The following is a 16,101-nucleotide window of genomic DNA, read 5'->3' on the forward strand; positions in this document are numbered from 1 at the left end:
TTACTCATCTCTAAGACAGTTCTACTACTACTACTACTTTTGGCTGCTCCCGTTAGGGGTCACCACAGCGGATCATCCGTTTCCATTTCTTCCTGTCTTCTGCATCTTCCTCTGTCACACCAGCCACCTGCATGTCCTCCCTCACCACACCCATAAACCTCCTCTTTGGCCCTCCTCTTTTCCTCTTTCTTTGCAGCTCCATATTCAGCATCCTTCTCCCAATATACCCAGCATCTCTCCTCCGCACATGTCCAGACCATCTCAATTTTGCCTCTCTTGCTTTGTCTCCAAACCGTCCACTTGAGCGGTCCCTCTTATATATTCGTTCCTAATCCTGTCCTTCTTTGTCACTCCCAGTGAAAATCTTAGCATCTTCAACTCAACCATCTCCACCTCCACCTCCTGTCTTTTCGTCAGTGCCACTGTCTCCAAACCATATAACATAGCTGGTCTCACTACCATCTTGTAAAACTTCCCTTTAACACTTGCTGATACCCTTCTTCGCAAATCACTCCTGACACTCTTCGCCACCCACTCCACCCTGCCTGCACTCTCTTCTTCACCTCTCTTCCACACTCCCCGTTATTTTGTACAGTTGACCCCAAGTATTTAAACTCGTATGTCTTCATCACCTCCACTCCTTGCACCCTCACCATTCCACTGTCCTCCCTTTCATTCATGCATAGGTATTCCGTCTTGCTCCTACTGACTTTCATTCCTCTTCTCTCCAGTGCATACCTCCACCTCTCCAGGCTCTCCTCAACCTGCACCTTACTCTCGCTACAGATCACAATGTCATCTGCGAACATCATCGTCCATGGAGACTCCTGTCTGATCTTGTCCGTCAACCTGTCCATCACCATTGCACACAAGAAATGGCTCAGAGCCGATCCTTGATGTAATCCCACCTCCACCTTGAACCCATCTGTCATTCCAATCACACACCTCACCACTGTCACACTTCCCTCATACATATCCTGCACCACTCATACATACTTCTCTGCAACTCCCGACTTCCTCATACAATACCACACCTCCTCTCTCGGCACTCTGTCGTATGCTTTCTCTAAATCTACAAAGACACAATTTAAGTCCTTCTGGCCTTCTCTATACTTCTCGAGCAACATTCTCAAAGCAAACATCGCATCTGTAATGCTCTTTCGTGGCATGAAACCATACTGCTGCTCACTAATTTTCCCCTCTCCTCTTAACCTAGCTTCTATTACTCTTTCCCATATATCTAAGACAGTTCTACTAGTAATTGATATTAGTCACTGGTAACTATTCATTCATGCTAGTTGCTATTCCAGTAATAACCAGTGAATGTCCCACTGTTACTAGTCGCTTTAGAATAAAGTCTAGTAGTTTTTCAAATGTGACGAGTCGCTTTTCAATTTGACACTATCAACTTTTTCCTTTTGACAAGCCAAATCTAATATTGATATCCACATCTAGTTATGGCTAGTCATTAATGAAGTTACTAGTAACTACTGCATAATGACTAGTAAAACTTGATTAACTAGTGCTATTCAAATAGTGACTAGTAGTTAATGGATAGTTGGTATCTAATATGTGATGCCTCATAAGGGTCACTTGATAAGCAGCTTTGTATTTTCTCAAGTTAGAATATTAATAGTGATGAGTGCCTTTGAATTGGGTTCTTTTAAGTAAAATAAAAGAACGGGTGTTTATTGAATTGTTACTAGTAAAAGAGAAACTTACAAGTCATCAAATTAGTAACTAGTGCTTATTCTAATAAAACCTAACTTTTAGCAACCAGTGACTTTACAATAGTGACTAGTGAGTCAGAATAGCGATTAGTGTTTAAAAAACAAGTACTAGTGTGCATCAAGCCCAGGCTATGGTGTACTTTTAGTAAAAGCAATTCAATGTGCTCGTCATTGCAACCCCTCTCCTACCTTGTTTGTATGAGGCCAGGACCATGCTACGGTCCTCCAACTCCAGCACAGTGTCTATGTCTAGGCTGGTGGTGTGGAGAATCTTCAAGACCTCTTGGGCATCGTTCCTCTTCAGGGCCTCCAGGAACCGAGCCTTCAGTTGCTTAGAAGCTACCTGTGTGGGACTCAACTCCTCCATGACCGCCCCGGGGCCTCGACCAAAGTTTGGCACCACCAACCCTGCTGGCTCAGGCACTAATCTTCTCAGAACAGCATGGAGAAGGCTGACGATGAACTCACAAATGGTGACAATGAAGGTGGTAAGCATTTGGGGTCCTCTGTTCCCCCGGCCATAGGTTAGAGGACTACTAGAGGGAAGAAAAAGGAAATGAAATAGGGAAAGAGGAGGAGTGAGTGAAAGGAGACAGTTGGTGGGAAGGAAATAGAACACTGCGCTGTGAAAATAGGGGTAGATATAAATAGAAAGAGAGGGAGGGATGGAGGGAAGGACAGACAGACAGGGGAGTTAAAGTGAGTGTGGTAGATGACTTGCTGGCCAATGCTAACTGGTTGCAGTTCATTTAGTGGTCCAGACATGAAGGCATGCTCACATGATGACAGTAACAGTGGGTTTATATATAGGCCTATGTGGAGAGGGCTTTGAGAAGGGTGTTACAGTTTACTATGGAAGAGTTGCACCATTCAAGCAAAGTGAACTGAAAAAGTACATTCTGGCAAAATATGGTTTTCTGCACTCACTCAGATGATGCCTATGAATGGCAAATAAGACTCCCCTAATGATCTAAATTAATGTTAACTTTTTGATGAGGTCTTTTCCGTGAGACAATTGTCTTTTCAAGGTGGCCATCAGATGGACACCAAAACAAACACCGGGACAGACAAATGGTCCAATAAGAAAGGAGAAAAGCAAACCACTGACAGTGACTGCACATTTTATTCAGTGTGACAGGTAGCTGCCCTTTCCACTTTTCAGAATGCAGAAAAAGAGAAGAGCAAGGAAATGACAAAAAAATAAAAATAAAAGGAACAGAAATAGAAGAAGCGCAACTTTTTGAATAGTGAAAGCACAGCCAGCAGCAGTTTGTGGGGATTTTCTTTCACTCTCTACAATGTGAGCAGTGAAGATTGGACAAGCCAACATGGCACCAAACATTTGCTTTGGCCTTGCAGGAGCACCGAGGTCATTCATTCAAGCACACAGAAACTATGCCAGTCAATATTTTGGACCATGTTTGACCTTTAACCCTCACAGCCCTTCAAGAAAGTCTGCAACCACACAGTGACAGGATAGAAAACGAGGCTTCTCGAGGACTAATACAGCATATTGCTTTCAGCATTTTACTGCACACACAAAATTTTATGAGAGACGCTGTCTGTCCATTGACTGTCAGGGTGGGGGGGGTGTTCACAGGAGAGGTTCAAGTGTACAAAATATTTTATAATACATATTGGTCAGGTTACATTACTGGAGCAGCACTTCATTAGTTTGATAGGGAGGCTAAAGCCACAAGCACAACGGTAAAAGGATGCTATGTCGTTATTGTTATGGAGGTCAAAATGGGAAGCGTTAGCTGTAAATCACCATCTAAAATCAGCTCATTCCACGACCGTTTGAATTCAAAATCACTTTTCATGAACATTTTTTAATTCTGTTTTTGGCAAATAAAGAAGAAATCATACAATTCTGGATAATCAAAAGTGGGTGTCAATAATACTCTGTTGTTGCATAAGTTATCATAAACAATGGTCACGATTCTTCATTAAATATCAAAATAATAAATAAGGACAGATCAGTGGTACCAGATCAGTCTTTGCATGGAGCCATCACCTCAGAATTTGCACGTTTGTAACTCAAACAGCTTCATACTTTTACCCATGGCGGGTAGTAGTGCCTTAAGACGAGAGGGAATCGTATGCAAAGCCGCCTAAGTACCATCACAGCAACGCTGCCGTCAATACGTCAAATGTAAACATATGGAATGATTCTCAGGTCAAAGATTTGAATACAGGGGAAAAGTCTTTTCGCTGACTTTCATAACATAAGACAAGCATTAACCAGTTAGAGACATGATTAAAAAATCATTTCAAATGTAATTTTTTTAATTAAAAGACAAAAAAAAAAAGAAAAAGTTTGGAGCCTTACTGAACCAAATTTACAACAAAATTAAAACAGACTATATTGCATTAATCTAGTGCAATTTCTATTTCCGTCATCTGTAACAAATATACTGCGACGAGTGCAGCCTTGATTACAATTCTCTTTAGGATATCTTTTCTCGTTGCAGCCATCCGCTACTGAATTCTCATGCCCTTCAAAACAGGATCACAGGGACAATCTGTCAGGTAGCAGACTATTAAAGAAATCACAAGTGCTAAATAAAATAAAAGGAAAATGGTGACGTGGTCGGTTCTGCATTGGTGCACCATACTTTGAGTTTTCTAAGAGCTAATTAGAAAGGATTGGTCAGGTTATTCCAACACTCATATAGATGTGGATAGAGTTCAGAAAAGAAAAAAAAAATTCTACTCTAGAACGTTTCTAAAGGCAGCGTTTGGGTTTTAACTTTGTTATTGAGAGAATATAAAAAGAGGTCAAGAGCAGGTTACAGGCGGACTCAAAGCAACATGATGCATATAAGCAGGAGTTTTCGCTTTGTCATACAGTAATCTGTAGTATGGTTTGGTATGTTACAAAGTCATCTTTACATTGTACCCGTTATCTCCATAAGAGACAGGTCAGTCCAAAGAATATGTCCTTTTTTATCATTCATATTTTGGGAATTGTTCTAGTGTGATCCAGGTGAACTTCAAGGAGCATTGACAAAGTTAGTGCGGAAGTTGAATTTCCAGTGTTTGAAGTTACAGTGTTCCTAAAAGTACTCGGACTTCTCCCCATAAAACTTGCTTGAATTCCTTTTGAAAAAAAATTCCAGTGTCGTTTTCGAGCAGTGAAAGCAGCATGGGGACACCTTGTGGTGGGAAAGGAGAACTGCCCCGTATATTTTCACCACGTCAGCCTTGCATGTAGTTATGTGCTTCATCAAAGCTATGAGGATATAGCATTGATCAGTGTTTCTGAACAGGATATACATAATTGCTTCTATCAAAAATGGCACGTTAGACATATCTGTGACTACATTTTTCACGGTATATGTACATTGTCATTGTGTCTGAAGATACTATTATACACATCTACAAAGATGGATAACACAGACGGCTCTTACTGTTGGATGATATGCATGGGATGAAGATGAGGTGAACTTTTCACAAACATACTCCAGTTATGAATAAATAAACCCAATTCACAGCAATAAACAGCAAAAATAAATAGAATCGAGCAGGTTTTAAACACAAAGGTCAACATGGGTTTAAAATGAGGTGAATGGGGGGGTGGCATCCTGTTATCCAACTGTATGCTCATTTTGGTTTGGTTTGCTAGGAGTAAGGACCACCACTGAGCTTTTAGGAGCGATTTAGCAGGCGTCCCCCAGGGTTCTGCTGTGGGCCCTACAGGCATTGTGTTCCTCCGGATGCTACTTAATGTGGTGGTGGTGGTGGCGGTGCTACAGTGAGGAGAAGGAGGTTCTGAACGGACCAGGCTCACTCTGTGGCACCCTCTTTACGGGCTTGCTTCTGCTGCTGTTCCAGCTCTCGCTTCCGTAGCTTTTCACGCTGCTTCTCCATTTTTTCGCGGTTCCTCTTGGCCTTCTCCATCAGCACCTTGAGGTCCTTGATCTTCTTCTTGATCAGGGCGCGGTCCTGAGAAGAGGTCACACCAAGTGCCTACGACAACAATGCACACACACATATGTGCAAATGCACATGAACATCCTTCCACCATCGGTCTACTTAAATACACATAATTACATTTACCAATGTAAAAACTCTTGGATATACAAATATACATGTGTTGCATGTGTATTGGAAAAAACTTTTGGTTAGATCACCTTGAGCTCAGTGCTGTCCAGTTGCAATAACTGCGGTCCATCCACATTTTTGGCAGTGAATTCTTGGATATGATGTTCCAGATTGAGGCCCATCAGCCATCGGGCCACCTGTTGCGAGCTCCACTCAGTCACGCTGCGGTTCTGCCACTGGTGCTGCTTAGCAAGCTGGCCCTCATCTAGGATCTTCTCACACACACACACACACAGATGGTGGGATAACAAACAGGAATTTATATGGCTGTGGTTCAAAAGCAAACTTTCCCACTTTTACAGATTTATACATGCAGTTATGATGTACGTATATCTACTACAGCACATCTAACAAATAATTAGTTCATGGGACATTGACAGGAACATCCGAAAAGCTTTCGTAATGACAACTGCCCCACTGAGGACAAATGGAAGTTATTGATTGATTGATTGATTGAATGAATGACTCATACCAATGTGTAGGACATGCACGGGAGACTCATTCTAGACTGCTAAAGAATTAAAAATGAACTACAGACAAATGCCATTTACTTTAGATAAACACAGACATGTATCCAGCAAAACAAATGCCCATAGTAGGCCTGTCACCTTGGTCTCACCTCATCATCTATCATATCCAGACTCTGAACATGGCAGCATAAAGGACAACAGGAGATGTTTGGTTTGTTAGCAGTGCAACACATAGAGGACACATAACTGCTTCCACACATCAACACTATGGGTTACACTGTCCACACAAGGGCCAACATTGTTGCATTGGAAATACTCTAAAAATATGCTGTAGTCTCTGAATTTATTAGATCTTCTAATAATAATCATCTAGAAAAACTATTATAGTACCCTGGTTTATACACTGTGTCAAAGGGATCATTAGAATATCGTACATAAAATGGATTTCTCAATTTCAGAGACATGCAGCAAATGTAACAGATTATAAGGTGTACTAAAAAACATCAAAATGCAAAGAACTTTGGGAAAGGACACAACAAACACACCTCTAATTCAACATAATCCAGTCTCTGCCACTGAATCCCCATTTAAATCGTTGGTACATCACCAACAGTACAGACAACATGGCGTTAATTCTATCCACTTTATTCTCAGATAAATGTAATGTTCAAGTACGTCTTTGTGAATGTACCTCATCTGAGGAGAGCGCCAAAGTGTGTGAGCGTCCTGACATCTTGGCTTCGGTTACCGGACCGCTGATTTCCACCGAGCTGCTGCTGCTGGCACTCAGATCATCATTTGTCCCGGGTCCCTTTGGAATAACAAACACTCATTAGACTGTTAGTGGTAACCCAGTGAGGAGGAAAGGGATTTCAGACCGGTATCTGGAGAGTGCTTTTGTCAGTTTCAGCTAAAACTGATTTTCTGATTTGTTTATTTAGTGACCTGTTAAGTAATTTGAGGTTTCATAATTAATCAAAGATGGGTTACACAATCTATTTCTTAAGAGGAGGGGCTGAACAGAACAGGAGAGGGTAAATCAAGTAAGAGAAAGGCATTTCCGTGGACCAGAGTAATTAATTCCTAAATAAGTTTAGCCAAGAGCAACGTAATCAATTTTTTTACTTTCTTTTCCTTATCATGAGTTAATACTACACCATTTCAGTTATCAGTGCATACTGATATACCTTAAAACATTGTAAAAAAAATAATCTGCTTATTGGTGAAAATGTGTTGGATAAAGTTGTACAAATGGATCATTTAGTTACCAGGGTAGGCTGGTGCACTGTGCAAATCCCCAAAATTTTATTCTACTATTCTTTTTGTATATCTATTTATTGATCTACCTATCTGAGTAGCTGTAGTACCCCTGTCTACTTCTGTCTACTATTGTGTTCCTATGAGTGTGTGCACATAGGTTAGCCAAATCCCTCTATATTTAGTACATTATATATATGTGTGTGTGTGTGTGTGTGTGTGTGCGTGCGTGTGTGTGTGTGTCTATTTCAGGATGATTCTCTGTATTGACAGTGCAGAGGATCTGAAAGTATTTGAGTGATGTAAGCCTTTAAAAACTTTCCTCGGTGAACAAAGTTGGCAGAACAACACAACAATCAAGTTCAGGGTGGACTACCTGACAATCAAGTTCAACAATCAAGTTCAAGGTGGACTACCTGACTCCCGTGAGATCTAGTTTCCGGATGGTGCAATGTCGGCGGTAGTGCAAAAAACAAACGGTGATAATTTTGTTGTGCGCAAGGTGGTTTTTCCTCTCGTCTGGGCGCGTTTGCTCATGTCCAGGCTCGTCATTGACTTGGATTGCATCAAAATGGGCGTGGGGGCACAGTAGAGGGTGTGTCAGTCAAAATCAGGTGGCGCAGTGCTAGTTTGGTGTCAAATAAAACCAAATATAAAGTAAGGAAATTTGTGTTTGGTAGATTATTTCTTTGTTGTAACAATGCTTCTTGGCAATAAATCTTATACCGTTGGAAAGCCTATTTATTTCCCTTTTAAATGGAGCCACATTTGTAAGGAACATGCATTTGTGGGATGAGCAGCAGAGCTGAGTATGTGGGTTGCGCCCATGAAAAATTTGCCAAATCTCTGCTAATGCCAAACAGCTTATTTTGCTGTTGCTGTTGACTCTTGTTTTGAGCTTCTGGTACCCCAGGTGCTGACAATCAGGTGCCTGATATAAGATTTATTGCCAAGAAACATTGTTACAACAAAGAAATAATCTACCAAACACACATTTCCTTACTTTTTGTGCTAAGTTTATATACACATACTACTGGCCCTGTGATGGCCTGGCTGCCTGTCCAGGGTGTCTCCCCGCCTGCCGCCCAATGACTGCTGGGATAGGATCCCGCGACCCTGAGAGCAGGACAAGCGGTTTGGATAATGGGTGGATGGATAAAACCAAATATTACGCCTGCGTCTCCGCCTTGTCAGACCATGTCTTAGCACAGATGCAGGCGTTGTGTGGTAGTTTCCAGGCTTTCGGCGAAGGTGCACTAAGCTTAGACTTATTCAAAACCACACACACTACACTTTTGTGTATGTTATATTGGCCTATTTCACGAATAGTTTAACTAATGGCTTCTGTCCTAAAAACTTTTGTTTTCCTGCCTTCGCCAGTCTCGCCATGTTTTTTTTCTTCTCTCGGTTCACTGGCGGATCGCAAACAACTTCACGGCGCATACCGCCACCTACTGTACAAGAGTGTGTAACAGCATGTCATTTTACCCTATTTCTTAAATTCTACCCATCAACCGCGTGTCACTTAAGAAAGTAAAGAGTGCCTTCCTGGTGATTTTAATCCCCTCCCCCTGTCCTTCTGTTCCCAGTATCCCCATCAGATTCCACTCCCGTCCCGCCTCTCTGACTTTATCCTGTAACCTTTCTCTTTCCACTTCATACATCATGTTACAATGCAATATTACATGTTTAGCGTTTTCTTTAACTCCACAGTTCTCACACTTATCACTGTCCCCTTCCCCCATTATAAACAAGGTGCCATTTAATCCTGTGTGATCCAATCTTAGTCTTGTTACGATGATTTCCTCCCTTCTGTTCCTTTCTTTATAGTTCTTTGTTATGACCAACTTTTGTATTTTGTAATACCCCCTTCCTTTCTGGTCTTCCTCTCACTTTTTCTGCCATATCGCCATTCCTTTCCTCTAAATCACCGTGTTTCCTTCTCCTTTTCCAAGTGGAACTGATACTGTTATTTCCTTCTGCAATGCCCTTTTTGCTAGTTTATCTGCACTCATTCCCTTTCAGTCCCTCATGTGCTGGTACCCAGCAGAACTGTACGTCTGTACCACCTCTGTGTAGTCTTAGCAAAGTATGGTAAAGTTCAATGATTAAATCTTCTCTGACAGTTTTTGTTGACTGTATACTTTCCAAGACTGCTGTTGAATCTGTACATATCACCACCCTATCAGGTCTGACCTCTTCCACCCACTGTAACCCAATAGTGACTGCCAATATTTCTGCTGTATATACTGAAAACTGGTCAGATATTAATTTGGAAATAGATATTGTGAACTCGGGGACATACACACCAATTCCCACACATTCCTGTGCATGCCGCTTTTAAAGGGAATGAGAGGAGCTGATCTTATTGGCCGTCGCTGAAGATAGCCCCCACCACTCCTACTGATAATTTATTCCCTTTAATTTGACCCTTTTACAACGGTGCCTCTGTTGCGAATGATTACTGCCAGTGCAGCATGTCCCGAAATTAGCAAAAAAAAAAGTATTAGCCACATCTTTGATCGACTTGCACCGTGAACTAGCGTCGACACCTTCGACTGCGCTATGACCCGGAAACTGGAGCCCATGGTGTCAGCAGTTGCACAGACCTAAAGCGTAAACAGGCACCAAGGCTGCTTTTGATGTGAGAAGTGGAGTTAAATCAATCTAAAGCCGTGCCATCGATCTGACTTTGTGGCGTTGCTTGAAGCGGTTCTTTCATTCTCCAGCTGTCTGACGTAAAAATGGAAAGATTATTCTTTTGACAGTTTGGCTTTGCACTTTGTGAACCATACATAATTCTTTAATGTGCATACATTTTTCATTAGTGTGAATTTTGATGTGCTGTCAATTTTAAGCTGAGGGTAAATTCTTGTAAAAAGGGAAAGGACTGGATTGGTGCTACATCAACAGTAAAGGGCCTTTAAGATGCTAACCTTATGTGGTCTTTTCATTTCATCATACATTTCACCACATAATGAGAGAGTTTTTAGTCACGTAAGTTTAAACACTGCAAAAAGAAATGTCCAACTTAACAAGACACATGGTCTTATATTCTGTCTTGGAGCCTTGTTTATAAGACTATAAAAACATTCAAGGTTTCAGACTTGATGATGAAACTATTTCAAGAAGTTGATTTACACTGAAAACAAGTGAGAATATACGATGGAATACAAAATATTTTGTTTAGGCACAAATGTATTAAATGTAAATATCTGTTGTAGTGTCAACACACAGTGGGGAAAGTTAACATTACACGTGATTACTCATCAGATGTTTGGTGTCAGCCAATCAAACAGGCGGCCTCGTTTATACGGATTTGTAAAATTTCTCCAATCAAAAATGCAATCATGCATTTCAACCCCAGATTAGTTATTCACCCCCATTTACCTCTCACGGAAGCAATTCATTTGTCTTTCAGTGGATTGGGGAATGAATTGATTAAAAAAACAAAGCAAAAGGGAATACGATACCAAATAATATGAATAGGAGAAGAAGTGGGGCCATGTCAGAGAGTTCTGTTCAACAGAAACCAGCAGTTCATTTAATAGAGTTGTAAAAAAAAAAGACATGAATAAAGCACAGCTGTCAAATCGGTGTCACTTTCAGCATCCTGCACACTGTAGCTCAGCATCACCGTGCATCTACACACACCATACAGTATACAGGTGTTGGCTACAGACCAGAATGTTTGTTTGAAGCAGCTCCCCTCAATACCACCACCACCCCCAAACCCGCAGATTTTGGGGAGAATATATATGTGGAATATTTCACTGGTGACGTCTTCATTTGTATACACACGTCCATATCAAATACCATCTTGCATATAAAGTCAGCATATGTGCATGAGTTTTAATCAATTTTTTATTCATGTGACTGACGTTACAGTCCCTCTCCTTTGTTATTGGCATTTGTATTTCACACAATGGAAAAAAATAGAGCCATTCAGACACTGCAACGAAGCGATTCTACTTGCATGAAGTACCTTTCAATAATCTGAGGGTGGTGCTGTTTTGCAAGACAAGGCATGTTTTTGTTTTGTTTTTTAAACCACCCTTCTTTTTTTGCCTCACATAGGAGAGTCACTGAACTGATAGTTTGACGTTAAAAATAGATACTTCTTTCAGTAAAACACTGTTTAGAGAACTCTCATTGGCTGTAAACTCAGGGCCACAATGATAATAAGCAACAAAATAAACATAAAAAAACCATATAATTATATCTACGGCAAAGCAAACTCCCCTTCATTCACCGTAGAGTAGCTGGCGATTCTTAATTTGCTCTGTGTAACACAGCTTGACCTCACATACCTTGACTTTTAGTTTCTCTGGACTGTCCTCTACTGAGGGCTCAGTGGAACTGAGAGAGAGAGAGAGAGAGAGAGAGAGAGAGAGAGAGAGAGAGAGAGAGAGAGAGAGAGAGAGAGAGAGAGAGAGAGAGAGAGAGAGAGAGAGAGAGAGAGAGAGAGAGAGAGAGAGAGAGAGAGAGAGAGAGAGAGAGAGAGAGAGAAACGGACAGAAATGTAAACAAGGTTGATCACTCTTTAACAGGTTCTGGGTCATTCCCTTTTTTAATAAGGAGAGAGAATAGGCCATATCCCCAAAGCAGTCATACTCTGTGTGTGTGTGTGTGTGTGTGTGTGTGTGTGTGTGTGTGTGTGTGTGTGTGTGTGTGTGTGTGTGTGTGTGTGTGTGTGTGTGTGTGTGTGTGTGTGTGTGTGTGTGTGTGTGTGTGTGTGTGTGTGTGCGTGCATGCATGCATGAGTGTGTGTGTGAGGCTGATGGTGGGTAGTGACCATTGCATGATACCAAGGGATGCCAACTGGGATTCGGTCTGCTATGCAGCAAAACTCCTGCCCCACTTTCTCTCCCCCTCTCTCTAACTTACACAGACACACACACACACAGACACACACACACACACACACACACACACACACACACACACACACACACACACACACACACACACACACACAAACAAATCATTTACATTCTGCTGGGCAGACACCACAATCAAAGCTGTCCTGATGTGTCCGGCTTAATCTGATTTAGCCAGCTGGAACCAGACTAGCAGCACAGAAGAAACACTAGGACATAGATAACACCATTTACCTGTTTCCAGGTGAGGCACGGGTGTCTTTGTCCTTCACTTTGCTTTGTCTGAGTGAAGATCTAAGGCATGACAACAGAAGGGTGAGAAAAACAGAGTCGATAAATAAAGTGAACAGCTGTCTTTCCTGTCCTATCACTCCTCCCTGTCATCACCGGTACTACGTCAATATCATTGTTCACCCTCATCTTCAATCCTCATTCATTTCTCATAGGATTTAATACATTTGTTATTATTTATAAATTCTGTTCTCTGTGAACCTTGACCTTCAAATTCTGACTGAACGGCACACTGGCTCCACATAAAACCTTTTGAATGTAAACCTAAAAATTCTACACCTTTTCATAAGTCTTAACAATTAGGTCTCTCAGGGTAGAAAGAAATGACTTGCCAACAAATGCACCACTACAAACTTCACTCTATACTTTTATGAACATCTGCAGAGTCGCTGCTCAGAAAAAGCTGGTAATCCTGTTGCATCAATTGCAGACAGATGAGAAATATCGGGGCTGAAAATTGTCCACTGTCATCAGCTCCTCCTCCTACTACTTATCTACAAACAACGGAGCAACGATTACAGAAGTACATCAGGAACTGGTACAAGTGCGATACAAGAGAAAAATATCTAAGACCGCCACCTCCACCTCCACCTCGAATCTCCTCCTCCTCCACATCTTACCCAGGGTCCAGCACCCGTCTACTGATGTTCTCCTCCAGGCTGAGAGAGGGACTGGACACCACCGGGGACTGAGATCCTGTGCAGACAAAAACACTCCTGCTTACACTTCTCATCGCCAATCAACTTTTTTTTTTATTTCACGTATTTTGGATAAATTCAAGGTAAAGAAGGTATATGCAAGCCCTCACTATGTCCCTCTGTAGGACAAGACATTTCAGTTTAAAGGTGAACTGCGGAGTTTTGGGGCCCCTACTAGCACTATTGAGCAAAGTGGGGCTCCCCACCACAACAAAGTCGGATGAAGTCAGATGATTTCAAACTTACTCAAGCTCAACAAAAATAAAACTGATGTGATGTTGGTGGCTCTGCTCGGTAAAGTTGGTCCTGTCCACTGATGGCCTCCTCTGAGGTCAGAAATCTAGGTGTCTTCTTAGACCCCATGCTATCCGTTGAGCCCCACATCAGGTCTGTCACCAAATCTGGCTTCTTTCACTTCCGTAACATTTCCCTGCTCCACCCATCCCTCACAGACCCTGCAGCAAGACCCTCATACATGCTTTTGTTACATCTCACCTGGACTACTGCAGTAGTGTCTTGTTTGGGGTGTCAGGCAAAGCCCTGGATAGGCTCCAGTATGTCCAGAACTCTGTGGCCAGGGTCCTCATACGCACTAAACCTGGTAAACACATCACCCCTACACTGCACCACTTTCACTGGCTCCCTGTTAAATTCCACATCGACTATAAGATGCTGCTCCTCACCGACAAGCCCCTCCATGGCCTTTTTATTTATTTTTATCAGTTTGTTGTTCTATACTACTGTACAGTGTCCTTTGGTTTCCTTAAAGGTGCTTTAAATACAGTGTATTATTATTATTATTATTATTAGTAGTAGTAGTAGTAACAGTAGAACAAAAATACTAATAATAGTAGTAGTAGTAGAACAAAAATACTAACATTGCCTGATTTTCCAGTATGCGTATGAGGACTACACACATGGCACAATTGTGGAAGGGTAAAGAAGGAGACACTAGCTGACTATCAAAATGCTCACTCCCCAGTCAAGGCTATTGATTATTTCAGGGCTGTTAGCATTTTGTGACCCTCGCTCAAATCACTTTTTTATAGTCATGCAGTCGTCTGATAACAGAATTATAAAGATATGTCGATGACAGCACCTGTATAGTGTTGTAAGCTAACTGACCACAGATGGAATTGACGGCAACAGAAAGTTGGCTTTTATTAAACATCGCAGCCCATGGAGAAAACCCTACTAAGACCAAACAGAGGTATGTTGGCCACACCGGCAACTTGGGCTGTCAATCACATGAAAGGGCGGGAGCTTCCTCGCCAAGCCACTGCACAAAAATCTAGACGTACACTGTAAAAATTGTAGCCTTCTATATGTCAAAATTAAGATTTTCCGAACATCTTTGAAGGTAATAACTTTTGTCAACACAGTCGGCAACATACGTAGGCCTACTCTACGTCTGCATGAGGGAAATTATGAATGTCAATAAACCTGTGTGTGTTTACATGGATAAAAACTCTGCAGTTCAACTTTAAGCCCAAGTCTAACTGGCTGATTTCAGTGTGGGTGGCTGTGCTGCACCAACCATCCTGGTGGGACGCTGTGGTGGTCTGAGAGAGCAGCGTGTGCCTGGGGGAGCCCTCAGTGCTGCCCGGGGCCCTGAGAGCTGCTGCTCCTCCTTCACATGAAGCCACACTGCGCACCGAGCCGCTCCGGCTGTGGGCCGGACTGCTGTGGCCCTCCGAGACCTGAGGACAGAGATTGAGAGGAGGGAGAATAAAGGAGGAAAAACAAGTTTGACAGGGGAGGAAGGAAAAGACAAAGACAGAGAAGAGACAGAAAAAAGGAAGGGGGAGGATCGGGGGTGTAGAGGGAAATGTGAGAGTGTGTGCAGTGAGACGGAGCGAGATGTGATAGACAGAATCCAACAAAAGAAAACACAGAAGGAGATAAGGCACGATCAAGCTGAAGTGATTTGAACAAAGTGAAGAGATTTTGATTTGAATTTCTATCGTTGTTGCACCAGACGTAATCAAAAGATCTTTGATGCATGTTCCACTTCCTCCAAATTCCAACTGCAGTTATAAAACTTTGGCCTCTCCCCCCCAAACTCCTCTCTCAGCTTTCAGTGAGAAGCATCATCCTTCCCGGTCTCTGTATCCCTACCAACTCACTTTCCCAGCCAGTTCAGCCAGTGTGAGCTCAGCCCTGCCTACACTTGCCAAGTAAGTGACAACATCAGCACCGGACCAAAGCCTTTCATTCAGACTGACGCTATGGCTGCTATTACCACACTGGGATAAACAATAGGTACTGACAACACCGCAAGCTCAATTAGCGCCACAGAGCAACACACAGCTATTAATCTATTAAATCTAAAGGGAAGAGAGTGGAACTGGCAGGAGACACACACGCACACGCACACACCACAGATCCAGACCTGGAATCTCAATGCAAATTTGCAAGCTCTCTTCAACTGAATATCTGAGAAACCTGTGGCCTTTGGATCATATCACACACACACATACACACACACACACACACACACACACGGCACATACAGAGCAACTGTGATGTGATTAAAGGAAAGTATTACCATGATGTTCATCAAATGGGAAACAGTGAGAATAAAGGTGGGGCTTGCTTAACACAGAAAAAAAACCTGGCACTGGACTGTTATTTTAACAGATGTTGATGAAATAAGACGTTACAACAC

At 42.2% G+C, this 16,101-nt stretch overlaps 1 protein-coding gene across 1 annotated transcript in view; it reads right to left on the reverse strand.

The window, feature by feature from the left end:
- ppp1r9a (protein phosphatase 1, regulatory subunit 9A) overlaps positions 1-16,101 on the reverse strand; it is a 69,907-nt gene that overhangs the window by 4,114 nt on the left and 49,692 nt on the right. Inside the window, exons 11-20 of the mRNA XM_056297988.1 lie at positions 14,971-15,133; positions 13,356-13,431; positions 12,679-12,738; positions 11,875-11,923; positions 11,038-11,082; positions 6,999-7,118; positions 6,457-6,480; positions 5,867-6,049; positions 5,534-5,702; positions 1,920-2,069 (exon numbers count right to left, since the gene is read on the reverse strand). Coding sequence (XP_056153963.1) covers positions 1,920-2,069; positions 5,534-5,702; positions 5,867-6,049; positions 6,457-6,480; positions 6,999-7,118; positions 11,038-11,082; positions 11,875-11,923; positions 12,679-12,738; positions 13,356-13,431; positions 14,971-15,133 — 1,039 coding nt within the window. The remainder of the gene's footprint in view (positions 1-1,919; positions 2,070-5,533; positions 5,703-5,866; positions 6,050-6,456; positions 6,481-6,998; positions 7,119-11,037; positions 11,083-11,874; positions 11,924-12,678; positions 12,739-13,355; positions 13,432-14,970; positions 15,134-16,101) is intronic.

This window comes from Lampris incognitus, chromosome 18 (genome assembly GCF_029633865.1).
Source record: "Lampris incognitus isolate fLamInc1 chromosome 18, fLamInc1.hap2, whole genome shotgun sequence".
Taxonomy (NCBI): Eukaryota; Metazoa; Chordata; class Actinopteri; order Lampriformes; family Lampridae; genus Lampris; species Lampris incognitus.